General features: G+C 41.6%; 1 protein-coding gene across 5 annotated transcripts in view; it reads right to left on the bottom strand.

The window, feature by feature from the left end:
• SLC25A21 (solute carrier family 25 member 21) overlaps positions 1-14,739 on the bottom strand; it is a 315,638-nt gene that overhangs the window by 47,216 nt on the left and 253,683 nt on the right. For all 5 annotated transcript variants that reach the window (XM_040411991.1, XM_040411993.1, XM_040411990.1 and 2 more), the window contains exon 8: positions 12,006-12,170. In XM_040411991.1, the coding sequence (XP_040267925.1) occupies positions 12,006-12,170 (165 nt within the window). The remainder of the gene's footprint in view (positions 1-12,005; positions 12,171-14,739) is intronic.

Raw genomic sequence — 14,739 nt, 5'->3', positions numbered from 1 at the left:
CTCCCGGACATGGGGCCTTTCAGCCAGCACCGCTATCTGCTCCACCAGACTTTTATTAAGCGATTGCTGTTCTCTGAAACCAGCTTGCGTAGTCTCCATGAACAACCGATTGGTTTCCTGCTGGTTAGCATTCGGCTTTTGGAGCTGTATGTTAGCCTGGATCAGCTGTTTCAGCACTTCCTCCATATCTGCACTGTTTGTTTTTTTCGGAACAGCAGACTTAACCCAGGACATAAAACTTGCTGGATTTTTTGTGCCAGCGCGGCCTTCACCATATGTAACGGGATTAGCTCACGGGACCGCCGTCTCCTGGGATAGACGGGCGCTATAGGCACATAAAACACAGTCCAGTCCAAGCAAGTATGGTGCAACTGACCGCAGCCAGTTTTATTGACTTTAGCAGAAAAATAAATATTAAACAAAACTGTTCAAAACAAATGAAATACGTGGCCGTCTGGCCACTACGTCTAAACAGGCAGTAGTCCCTAACTACATGAAACTGAGCCTTGTGCCCAGCTCCATCAACAAAACACACTGTTGTTTTTCACTCACCCAGCAGGTTCTTTCCAGGAGCAGAGACATCAGCTAGTGAGCGGTTTGCCCTTTTATAGCACACTCAGCTCCAAGCAGCCAGGCCCTTCTAACCAGGGCTTTTAACAGAACCCTTGCAAAGAGAAAACCTAGTTTTCCTTGCTGTCAATTCCCTGGCTGCTTTTTAGAACGTATAGGACAGGAACCTAGGTGAAATGTAGACTCCTTCTACCACTTTCCCCCTGGTCCTGTCACACTACCGACCGGTAAGTCTGACATCTGTGGTATGAAAAATATTTGAAGGCATTTAAATGGTACATTCACACTAAAGTGCCAAATGGTTGTGTGGCGGTCGTTTTTCAGAACCATTGCAGTCTATGATCTTACTCACATGGCTGTTTTTTGTAATAGGCCGTGAATAACGGCTGTCAAAAAATGGACATGTCCTATTTTGATCATCTGAATGGACTGACAGCCACCATACAACTCAAGGGCAGCATTTTTAAAGGGGTTTTCCTGGATTTTCAGAAAAAAAGAGTTGTTGTACATGGCACACACTCAAAGTGGGCCCAAGTCAGCTGTGGGGTACCACACGGATCTGTCCAATTCTTATTAATCTCTTTATTAGTGATTTTGTGAAAAAGATTGAGAGTAAACAGTCAGTTTCAAATATTACAGATAGATCTAGATAAGCTGGTGGCATAGGCCAGAAAGTGGCGGATGAATTTTAATGTGGATAATTGTAAAGCAATGCACCTGGGCCACAGTAATCGTATGGTTGCATACACACTGACTGAATTTGTTGAAATTCTTTGTCTATACTCTCATAAATATACCTAGTTTTGAAGCATTAAGATAAGTACATCTATCAAAAATAGTCACTCAAATAACAGCAGAACAGAGCTACACCACTGCACCAGTGAAACCAGCAATAGTTTGACCAAGTAGTGAAAGCAGCTATGTACAGTATATGACTTGAAAGCGAAATAGCGAGTGTAACAGAACAGACCATTTTCTTACACTCCTATATACTTGGGATATGCTCCCAATATCTTGGGATATTAGAAAATATGTTCTATTTTGTCAGGTGAGGTCTCATTCCCATTTTGCACATTGACTCTACATAAGGCCAAAGACCAAGCAATAGGGGGATCCAAAAGGGAGAAACAGCTGTCCTTCTATGGGTCCCCACTGGTTTTGAACTTCCTTTCCCAGGGTAAACACTATAAACTGCAATGTGTACTCAAGTGAATATGTAATACGTCTCTGTCACATTTCAGAAATGGATGTACCAATGTCACATGAACATTACTTTGCTGCTCTCTGCGTGTTAAATTCCCTTTGAAAGGAATCTTGCAAATACAGCACAATAGCCAACACTTACTTCTTCTTGTACAATGCTTCTATTGCATCAGAAACTTATCTCATGTCTTGTAAAAATCTAGCCTTTTGTTTTCAGGTCAGACTATAAAGATGAGTAGTTCACTGCAGAGGGGTAACGTGAAGCTCCTGGCCCAAATGCAAAATCTATAACAGTGCCCCCCACCTACCATGCACCATTTATAATACTGGAGGGGCTTGGGGCCCCTGGAATGCCTGGCTACACCTACTACTACTGCATATTCCCTGTAGCTTCCCCTGGTATAGAGGGATTGTAATTTTTTTCTGGGAAAATATTATTTTTAATCCATGGAGCAAGACAGGCTTTCTTGGTTCCTAAAGTAGGGGTTTTACACCGCTAACACCCCCTAATCCTAACTCCCTAAATTTCAGCACACTAGCTTTGATATCTTAATTTTTCAATGTATAGCAGCACTCTTATCCTGCATTTTTGTTAAATGTAATGCCAGTTAATATTCTAGCAGTGTCACTTGTTTCATCTCAGGTCACCAGCATCCATACTTGTCAACCTTATGTCATGGCCAGCTGTGTCATGTGATCCCCAGTCTAACCACCAGTCCAGACCTTGCTCTTCACTGTAGAGAGGAGATCAGTCTCTTCTATGTAGCTGACTTCCTGTGAACTACAGGATTATGTCAAATCCCTCCTGGTAGCGCTCAGACCTCTCCCTTCTAAGTTCTGCTCTCCTGTCTCCTCTCTATGTCCCTATGAATAGAATGCTGCTGAAGAGATCATTTCTGCATTATCCAATGGCAACAGAGGTGCAGTGATGCAGTAGCCAAGTCCATAAAACAATTGGTTGCAAAGTTTAAAAAACTTACACTGTTTATACTATCTGTGAGTACTGTGTGTAGAACATCCAGTGTATTATATCTGATGCAACCTCACACTGCTCTCTCCTGCTTGTAAGAGCTAACAGGGAAAACCTATCAAAAGCAGGAGAGACAGGCTGAAGCTGCATCACAAAATGTAGGATGTTCTGAAATTCTATAGACTCTCTAGTGCATGCATGGGACAGAAATTCTTCGTTACTGATTAGGAATCAGTACAGAGCAAATTCAGTGTAATGAGACTCCACTTCTGTAAGTGCTCCTGTAAAAGGGTTGTTCCATAACAACAACTTATTCTCTATCCACAGAATAGAGGATAAGTGGCTGGTCGTCGGCGGTCCAACTGCAGGGTCTTTCAATGATCACTGGAATGGGGGTCTGTGTTGTCCCATTTGAATGGAGTGGCACAAAATGTATAGGTGCTGCCGCTCCATTCAGCTCTATGGGGGCTGCTGGAAATAGCCAGCGGTTGGACCCCTGCCAATCAGACTTGGGTAAGTCATAAGTATTATGGTTCTATACCTGTTAGGTGATGCATCACAATCGATGGTCAACTGAAAACATCAAACACAGCCTTGTCAATGAAAGTACAGAGGGCGTGGCAAAGCCTCTAAGAGTAATAGCAACGCCCCCGTTGCTCCTAGGGGCTCATTTGCATATGTTAAAACTTCTTTTTTCTCTGCACTGCGGGCACATGTGAATATGGGACCACCACAGATACCTTCAGCTGCCAAGCGCACATGTAACAGGTCAGCCAGTTTCACAGGTACAAATCTGCTGACAGGTGCCCTTTAAATATATTAGTAAAAATAGAAATGCTTGTAATGCACTGGTTATAACATTTACATTTATGTATCTTTGTCCAGTAAGGAGGAATGGCAGATCTAATTGCTTGCCTTAAGTGTCTAGCTCTGATGCTTCCGCAGACAGTGATGAAAGCATTACTAATATTTTTAGTGCATGATTGCTTAGTTGTTAAATAAAGTTTCTTTCAACAGTCAGCACATCTTATTAATGGGATCCCTGTAATGGTTAATAAAACAAGCTTCCATTCAACCACTGGTAGCTATGCTTAATAATTCAACATTTAGTTTGGCATCTCTCGTTGGCAGGAGGCAAGCGTTTGCTGTAAGCGCAGATCACTGTGCATGCCACTTTCTCAGAAGGGTGGAGGCTCCGTGAACTACTGACTGCAAACTCTACTTGACCCCGGATAACTCTTCACCTTTATGCAACTGTATAAGCCTCAGATTACCAGCAAAAGCTCTGACATTTATTTATTGACTATGTGAAATGTAAAATTTAGACAAATTCTGAAAATTCTGTTTTCACTGGGCTATGCTCTATTTCACTCAACTCAAAACCTTACATACTTGATAAAGAGCTTTCAAAGCTTCGTTCTGCATCTTCTGATGGCTATAGGTAAGAAAATATCCTCCCTAGGCTAGATATTACAGGAAGTAATATCTAGGAAGTATTTTTGAATATATAGGACGTGAAGGACCATGACATCACTTACGGGAGAAGCTATGCAAATGAGCTCTTAACAAGATCTGCCTCTGATACCACCAGATGTAAGGTAGATATCCAATAAGTCAATGTTACACCCGATAGGCCTCAAGACATGACTTGGATAATAAATAAGCCAGCATCTCATCTACAGACAGCTGTTTTGGGGCGATTTCCCCTCATCAGAGCAGAGAGTACTGGCTTAACTATATCTATATCTCCTTATGGACAGTGCCTTATTCGGTATGAGGAGGCTTATAGGCTATACATACTCCTGTGGAAGAGATAGTACTCCCCAAATCACTCAGGGGTTCATGCTCTGGAGAAACATAGCAATAAAGCATAGTAAGACCCATCTAGTTCAACCTACAGTGATGACCCATATAATATCAAAACAATCCTGTGAGGGTCCAGCCAGTTACCTCAAATTAGAAACTTCAGAAAAAAATCTATAGATAACAGAGTCTACTCAAACAAGCAATATAACAGCACTCTGCACACATTTAATATATGGATTGTAAATTTTACTATTGCTATATATAAATGTATATGAGGCCTTAGTAAATATTGTGATCAAAATTATTTGTGCCCATCAGCCACAAAAAGTTGACCTCTTCTGGATGGGACTCTAATATTACTCCGCTCCTAGTGTTAAAAGGCCTCAAATTAATTCAGGGAAAGTATGATCGGGCTATATACTAATTTAATTTAAAACAACCTTGGGTGGACATGTGACTAGGGTTGAAGGCCCAAAATAAAGCATACAGTGAAGGGGAGAGGGGAGTCTCTTGAGTTGCAGAGCCAGCTCCATTGCTTCTCAAGGAGGCTTATTTTTGAATGAATTTTGATTCTTAGAACTCTCTTAGCTCCTCAATAATCTCATCATCAAGAAAGATCATCAAATTGGAGCCGTTTAATTTGGAAATTCAACAGCAAACATAGAATCTATCTATATACAGTGAGGAACAGAAGTATTTAAAAACCCAGCGATTTTGCAAGTTCTCCCACTTAGAAATCATTGAGGGGTCTTAAATTCACATTGTAGGTGCAATCCCACTCTGAAAGACAGAATTAAAAAAAATAATTCAGGAAATCACATTGTATGATTTTTAAAGAATGTATTTTTCTTGCACTGCTGAACATAAGTATTTGAACACCTGAGAAACAGCAAGAATTCTGGCTGCCAAAGACCTGTTAAAAGTCCACCTCTACTCCAGTCATTAATCTAACTTAGTAGCACCTGTCTGAGCTCTCTGAGACACCTGTCCACCCCACAGTCAGTCAGACGCCAGGTACTACCATGGGCAAGACCTAAGAGCTGTCAAAAGACACCAGAGACAAAATTGTTGACCTCCACAAGGCTGGAAAGGGCTACGGGGCAATTGCCAAGCAGCTTGGTGAAAATAGATCAACTGTTGGAGCAATTGCTAGAAAATGGAAGAGGCTAAAGACAACTGTCAGTCTCCCTCGGACTGGAGCTCCATGCAAGATCTCACCTTGTGGGGTATCACTGATGATAAGAAAGGTGAGAAATCAGCCCAGAATTACAAGGGAGGAGCTGGTCAATGACATGAAGAAAGCTGGGACCACAGTTTCAAAGGTCACTGTCGGTAGAACACTACGCCGTCATGGTTTCAAATCATGCATTGCACGGAAGGTTCCCCTGCTCAAGTCATCACATGTCCAGGCCTGTCTGAAGTTTGCCAATGACCATCTGGATGATCCAGAGGAGACATGGGAGAAAGTCATGTGGACAGATGAGACCAAAGTAGAACTTTTTGGTCTAAACTTCACTCTTTTGGAGGAAAAAGAAGGGCGAGTTGCATCCCAAGAACACCATCCCTACTGTGAAGCATGGGGGTGGTAACATCATGCTTTGGGGGTGCTTTTCTGTGAAGGGGACAGGACGACTGCACTGTATTAAGGAGAGGATTAATGGGGCCATTTATTGTGAGATTTTGGGCAACAACCTCCTTCCCTCAGTCAGAGCATTGAAGATGGGTCGTGGCTGGGTCTTCCAACATTACAACGACCTGAAGCACACAGCCAGGATAACCAAGGAGTGGCTCCGTAAGAAGCATATCAAGGTTCTGGAGTGGCCTAGCCAGTCTCCAGACCTAAATCCAATAGAACATCTTTGGAGGGAGCTGAAACTCCGTGTTGCTCAGTGACAGCCCCGAAACCTGACAGATCTAGAGGAGATCTGTGTGGAGGAGTGGGCCAAAATCCCTGCTGCAGTGTGTGCAAACCTGGTCAAGAACTACAGGAAACGTTTGACCTCTGAAATTGCAAACAAAGGCTTCTGTACCAAATATTAACACTGATTTACTCAGGTGTTCAAATACTTATGTTCTGCAGTACAAGACAAATTCTGTAAAGATCATACAATGTGATTTCCTGATATTTTTTTTTATTCTGTCTCTCAAAGTGGGAATGCACCTACAATGTGAATTTCAGACCCCTCCATGATTTCTAAGTGGGAGAACTTGCAAAATCGCAGGGTGTTCAAATACTTCTGTTCCTCACTGTATATAGATAGATTCTATGTTTGCTGTTGAATTTCCAAATTAAACAGCTCCAATTTGATGATCTTTCTTGATGATGACATTAGTGAGAAGCTAAGAAAGTTCTAAGAATCAAAATTCATTCAAAAATCAACTTTCTTGAGAAGCAATGGAGCTGGCTCTGCAACTCAAGAGACTCCCCTCTCCCCCTTGATTGACAAGACCAGACATCTCACCTGGTCCTGTCAATCTTCTGCCTGCACTGTTGCTCAGTGTAGCGGGGTGAGTGCAGAAGCTCTACTGCTACTACCTGAGCAGTGCAGTTGTCTACTGTGCATGTGCCGTTACATTTCCAGGTGTACCCATTCAGCGAAGTATTCACATTTAGCATCCGTGCTGCTGAGGTGACGGAAGCAAATTGATCGACGATATAGCAAGTCGATAGATTTTTTAATTGTATTAACGCAATTTAATTGTCGGCCTTCTTTCGGTAGATACAACCATTGGTCCCCATATAGTTTCCATTACTGTCAGCAGCACATCACCTGTTTGCAACAGGAAAAGTGTTTCAGAGATATTGTAAAAGAATTGTTGTTCATCACTTGATCTCTGGACATGTTTACACAGAGCAATGAATGTGAATAATTGCTTAGACGATCATCGCCCCATGCTCTTAAAACAATATTCCATGCACAGTTTGACATATGATTGTATAAAGTAAACCACTGTTCTAGTTTTATGGAGTTTTCATTCATATATATTAATTATTGTCAATCAATGTGCTGTGTTCCGCTAACAATGGTTAGTCGCAGATTTTCTGATTCTGAATGACTTATGCAACAGGGATGTCGCCCGAACAAAAATCGACCCTTAGCTTTCTTCTCCTCTAGAAATGAAAGCTAATTTGCACTGCAGAAACCCAGAGCAGAGTTGACTGGCCTATAAGTACAGTATATCAGTATATTGGGCAGATTAGATGGGCCAAATGGTTCTTATCTGCCGACACTTTCTATGTTTCTATAAAACTACTCACGCCTACTAGGTGCTCTCCATAAGGAGAATTGTTACCCCACGGATCCGACCAAAGCCTCTCACCTATCTAACCCAGTTCTCTCTGCTCTGCAGTAATCTAAATTATGCTTCAAGGCCTGTTTAAAATGCTAAGCATTGACTTATTGGATTGTACCTAACATCTGCTGGCATCAAGAGCTTTCTGTACCTTCTGTTCTGTGCAGGCACTGAACAACAAATGGGTGCATCCAGCGAATGCACAGATACAGGGGCTTATGTTGACTGTATCTTTGCATGCGCCAGACACGTCCATTTGCCGCTCAGCACCTGTCCAGAATGGAAGCTACCCAGGATCAGCCAGAGGAAGTGGTTGCTGCCATGGACAAGGAGGATGACAGATGAGTATATTTACTTTACTAGAGCTGCCAGGGGCTTCCATTAGGAAAGCCAGAGGACAGTATACAGTCATGTATGCTTGTATGGACTGTATATGGCATTTTGACAAATTACATTGTAAATTGGTCAGCCTCTTTAGCTGTTAATCTCCACATATCCTCACACTGAAATGTAATATGTAGGAACAAGCTAACCCCAACACAAACAACCCACATGGAGGCCTAGGATCTGCTAAACACGGCATATTTCACATATTTCCACACCAAGGTCAAATCCCTCATTCTAAGGCTTTAGAGCAGATTCTGTAATGCACAGTAGCAGTGCAACAGACATCTGAGGAAGCATTATTTAGGTGTAGCCCTCCACGTTCATAAATCCGTTGGTAGGAACGTAGTTAGGCTTCGTAGGAAAGTTAGTAGTCTTCTACTACACTGTTCTGTCATTGTGCAGGCCACAGAGAAACAGACACATCAACAATGCAGAGTGACGAGTTCTAGTTAAGGCGACAAGGAAAATATTGTTTCTGGGATTAAATGTTCTTTCTGTGATTCAGCTGCAAACAGTAAATTCACTTCCGTATCTACATAGAAAAAATTATAGTATGCACATTACTCTCATATAGTATAACATAGCGGTAATTTGCATAACATGACATATGAGAAACATATCGATACTCCTCCTGTGCACATAAAGATGACAATTTTACTCCTCTTTACAGAAAAGCGGCGCAATGGACGCACAATGATTGCAGGTGGAGATCCTGATCGTATTGGGGAATGAGCTGGTACTATGTCTCTATGGGGAAGGAAACAAGCAATAGCATCATCGAACGTACACACAAAACAATCCCAGCACTTCCCCCCTTAATCACATCCTCCTCTTCGATCTTATTTTGTCTCATATTAAAATGAAAACCAAATATATGAAGAAATCTTCTCCATGTGCTCCAGGAAATTATCAGTTTCCATCCTCTTTTCCTACAATCCTGTATCTGGCTGTAAGATAACTGGCTGCAGGAGGACCCCCCCCTCTTATCTGCCATAGGAGATAAGGAATGCTAAGGCTCACCCCTGGGCAACGTCCTACCCACTCAGTAGTCTGCTAGTTCAAAATGATAGCGATCTGATGGAAATGAATACTGGATTTCTACAAGACAGCAGACTGACAAACAGTTGAGGCAAGATTATCCTCGGTTTACTTTTATCATTCATCTCAAGATTTAGGGGGTAATCTGTTAATGTGAAATATGCCTATATTAGGCACATAATGGGGGGCTGTTATTACTGGCACATTATTGGGGGCACTATAGGGGCATCTACTAAGGCCACAAAGAAGGAGTGTTTTATATGGGGGACTCTGTACAGTAGAATTTTATACTGGGACACATTATGGTGGGTACTATGAGGAAGAGGGAGAGGAGTACTATGGGGTCATCTATGGGGGGCACTAAGAAGGGGTATTTTATACTTTCAAATTATGGGGGACACTGAGGGCATCTACTGGGGCATTTTATACTGGTACATTATGGGGGTCACTAGGAGGAAAGGGGGAGAGGAGCACTATGGAGGCATTTACTGGGGGCACTATATAGGGGTATTTTATACTGGCACATTATGGGGGCACTATGAGGACATTAGCTCAACTGGGGGCAATACACGGGGGGTATTTTTTGCACTGTCACATTATAAGGAGAATTATTTCTACTGGGGGGCATTATAGTGGGCTTTATTACTCCCACATGGTATAACCCCCTAGTAGCAGCACCATCCTCTCCCTGCTCTGCTATTCCTCTGCCCCTTCTCCAAATCCTTATTATGAAATCTTTCTCATTAGGATAAAACACAACATCAGCTCCGCCGAGCCCCCGGCCAAGTGTATAAGTGGTGTCCGAGATCCCCAAGGGCCAAGCCAAGTAATTGTAAGTTTTCATGTGAAAAATGTTTATGTTATACACATACAGTTGCAAGAAAAAGTATGTGAACCCTTTGGAATGATATGGATTTCTGCACAAATTGGTCATAAAATGCCATCTGATCTTCATCTAAGTCAGAACAATAGACAATCACAGTCTGCTTAAACTAATAACACAAAAAGAATAAAATGTTACCATGTTTTTATTGAACACACCATGTAAACATTCACAGTGCAGGTGGAAAAAGTATATGAACTCTTGGATTTAATAACTGGTTGAACCTCCTTTGGCAGCAATAACTTCAACCAAACGTTTCCTGTAGTTGCAGATCAGACGTGCACAACGGTCAGGAGTAATTCTTGACTATTCCTCTTTACAGAACTGTTTCAGTTCAGCAATATTCTTGGGATGTCTGGTGTGAATCGCTTTCTTGAGGTCATGCCACAGCATCTCAATCGGGTTGAGGTCAGTACTCTGACTGGGCCACTCCAGAAGGCGTATTTTCTTCTGTTTAAGCCATTCTGTTGTTGATTTACTTCTATGCTTTGGGTGGTTGTCCTGTTGCAACACCGATCTTCTGTTGAGCTTCAGCTGATGGACAGATGGCCTTAAGTTCTCCTGCAAAATGTCTTGATAAACTTGGGAATTCAACAATTCTTAATCGTAGTTCTGAGAACTCTTTTGTGCGAGGCATCATTCACATCAGGCAATGCTTCTTGTAAAAAGCAAACCCAGAACTGGTGTGTGTTTTTTATAGGGCAGGGCAGCTGTAACCAACACCTCCAATCTCATCTCATTGATTGGACACCAGTTGGCTGACACCTCATTCCAATTAGCTCTTGGGGATGTCATTAGTCTAGGGGTTCACATACTTTTTCCACCTGCACTGTGAATGTTTACATGGTGTGTTCAATAAAAACATGGTAACATTTAATTCTTTGTGTGTTATTAGTTTAAGCAGACTGTGATTGTCTATTGTTGTGACTTAGATGAAGATCAGATCACATTTTATGACCAATTTGTGCAGAAATCCATATCATTCCAAAGGGTTTGCATACTTTTTCTTGCAACTGTATAGCCTACACTGTGCCACAAAATATACAGTATACTGCTACACTGTGTAGTCTGTTCTATAAGCACCATTGTTTTGTGGCGGCGGACAGAAAATAATCTGGAAGTGCCCCTCCCAAAACCAGGCTCTGGATCCGCCACTGCACAGCTCATGCGTTATTATACTTTGTGATAATGAATATGCCCCTCCCCTTCATTACATTCTCAGAAACAAGCAGAGCATGGATGTCAATAAAATTATGCCTTACCCTGGAAAAATTTCTGCGGACGCCCATGGATTTTCATTAATTCATTTCTACCTGTAAATTTCACAGTTCATTCTCAAACCTTTATAAGCTATTTTTTCACCATGCTATCTACTATCTCTTCCACCCTTTTACGGGAATGTAACCAGCAGTGATAATAACAAGAGGGGGTCATGTAAAGAATAACTTGTCAATAATAGGATGCATCCCAACACATATCTGCTGTGTCTTCATGAGGGAAAGGAAGAAACAATTCTCAAGTCAAGGCAAAACCGATCTCCCAAAAGCAAAAGCCCCCATCCAGCTGCAAAAATAAGCTTGCAAAGATGGGTTATGCACAGGTTATCAGGAGTATATAACTATACAAGGAGCAAAGACAGAGGGCAATAACAAATAATGCTTCCCTTCTTGATGCTGGGTGACGACCACATGCCGGGAAAATCAGAGCCTATCCATTGTAGAAGACTAAAGATCTCATCTCCTCATGTCCTCAGAGAGTATACAGAGCCAAGTATATTCACACATGACGAACTAGTAATAAGGTTCTTATAAACTCTATCAATGACAATCATATTCTTCTATGACTCATAAATACCTTATTAACAGGGATAGCATTCTTCACATTGAAATAGAATCCAAAATAGACCATATTGAAGACTCCATGGCGTCCCAAAGTGGCAGTCAGTCCTTTGTTGAGACCTCTCAGTCCTATACCCTCTGTTTGGATGATATTACGAGCCTGTGTAAGGGTGGATGGTTGCTGGAAGGTAACACGATGGGTTATATTCTATGACAATATTGCAAAACATCTTACATAACCTGAAAAATAATGACTGATTAAAAAAATAATGGTTACAGTAAGAGTTAGAACTTATAAGATGCTGGCCTTTATGTTCATCACACCAAAGACCCTAACCTGGACCAGAAGCACTTTTGAGGACATAAGTAAAATTTGGGGGTGAGGCAACCCCTTTAAAACATAAAATGTTGACTGCCTAGAACCACCACTAGAGGGAGCTCATGGAATAAATTGATACACTGAACTTAGTAATAAAACAGCATACAGTAAGCTCCTAAGCTCCCAATACTGATGGCTGCAGGTCACTATGTAAAAAAAAAAAGCACGTGATTAGGAACTCTATGGCAAAAGACTGTTAATGGCTATCTTGTAGCTCACAATGGGTTACAATATAAAAAATAAAAAAAACATACCCACCGATTGGGTGATGTTCCAGTTCCGATGCCGCTTGGGTCTATCATTGGTATCTCTCGATACACATGTAATGCCCGCTTAGACAATCACAAGCTGAGATGAGGCACTGCTGCAGTATGTAGTGAGCTCCCTCTAGTGGTGGCTGCAGGAAGCCGGAATATTATCTTTGAACTCTAGGCTTGTGCATTAAGTTTGGAGGTGTGCATCAGAAGAATGAAGCTAAAACTACTCAAAATAAGTTAGCACAGACCTAAAGCGACATTGTGACATATAGAATAGCAGTGTTGCTTTTATTGGTTATCTGAGGTTTTACGTAGGAATGATGGTAATGGTAAACCTGCTATATTGTCAAAGGATGATGCAAAATGAGGCAATTCCAAAGAGTCAAATGTCAAGTTCAACTCTGCTATACTTGTAATTGCATTCATATTAAAATCACAATGAGACAAGATTGGATGCTGACTGTATAATTTTGACAAATCTGTTTGCTACAAGTCCACGACCAATCACATTGTGCTATACAGTCATCTGTATGATTCACCGCACAATCTACTGATTCAAGACTATGATTTGCTAATGATAAATAACTGATGGGTTGCACAAAAATCAAGATGTCTACTGTCAGTCCCTACAGAATAGGTAGCTGTCATTGTGAACACCCGGTAGCACTTGCTTTGTTTATTTTGAGGCCTTTTCCTCCTTGACACATGAAGGACAGGAGAAGACAGAAGATATGAAAGACTGACTGATGAAGGAATGCAGAGCACTGAAATCGAGACTGTCACTCAAGAAGTAAAGATGAAGATAAATTTTGAGTTGAAAAGTAAAACAATTGAGAATAGAGGATGAGATCTAAGTGATTTCAGAGGTCAACTCGCCAACAGCTGTCCATTTGTTTTGTTAAAGAAGCCTGGATTATTTATTTTTTTCTTACATGTATTGCCAACTCACCAGTGTATGTGGTTCTATCCCAGTTCAGTTGCATCAATACATTTTAAACAGTTTCATTATGAGTACCTAGTCATGTGATCTCCAGACTGACCACCTATTCAGAGCATGCTTTCCTGTGTAGACAGGAAGTTAGCCTCCAGATGAGTTCATACAGTGAGTAGCCGCTAAGTTATAAAACTCCCCTGACTTACACTGTCTACATTATAGGTGTGTGATGTGTGCAGAATATCCAGTGTATCCTATGAGATGCAAATTCCCATCCTGCTTGTAAAAGCTGACAGAAAGTATCCTATCACAAGCAGGAGGCAGGGGAAACTCTGCAGAATGGCATAGAGGACAGCATTTCTATGTCACTTATCTATAACTTGCTGCTTTTAGATAAGCCTCAGAGCGGAGCAAGTGCAGCGTGATGAAATTCTAGCTCCTCGGTAAAGTCATAGGCTGCATTAAGGGAACCATCAGAGGGAAAGAAGGAATCAAGATGGAAGAAAACCCACATCAACTAAAACAGGCAAGGTATTTACAAGAACTTGTACATTATTGTTTAATGTTCTTCAAACGTGTTTTAATTGTCCAGGGTATTTACATAAAAGGAAGAGAACCATCTCGCTAGTGCCACTCTGTGGAAATAGCCCCCTATGAGTCAAAAATCAGACTTTTGGGATTTGACAAGGGAATATAGCCAAGCCAAATATCCATCGGTAGACAGCTGGAAATGTATCTACACTGCCTGTCCAAAAAAAAAGTCGCCACCTGGATTTAACTAAACAAATAGTTATGAGCCTCCTATTGGATAATTACTGCTTGGGCGATTATCTTTCAGCTGGCAATAAGTTATTTAACCCCAACTGGTGCAATGAGTTGCTTCTCATTTCTTAAACAACCATGTCGAAAGACACATCTCGTGGTTGTGGAAAAGATGTTAGTCTGCTTGAGAAGGGTCAAATCATTGGCATGCATCAAGCATGGTCTGATGAGTCCAGATTTACCCTGTTCCAGAGTGATGGGTGCATCAGGGTAAGAAGAGAGGCAGATGAAGTGATGCACCCATCATGCCTAGTGCCTACTGTACAAGCCTGTGGGGGCAGTGCTATGATCTGGGGTTGATGCAGTTGGTCAGGTCTAGGTTCAGCTACAGTACGTGCTCCAAGAATGAGGTCAGCTG

This window comes from Bufo bufo, chromosome 11 (genome assembly GCF_905171765.1).
Source record: "Bufo bufo chromosome 11, aBufBuf1.1, whole genome shotgun sequence".
Taxonomy (NCBI): domain Eukaryota; kingdom Metazoa; phylum Chordata; class Amphibia; order Anura; family Bufonidae; genus Bufo; species Bufo bufo.
The sequence above is the reverse complement of the archived record's forward strand: the minus strand, read 5'-3'. Positions and strand labels throughout refer to the sequence as shown.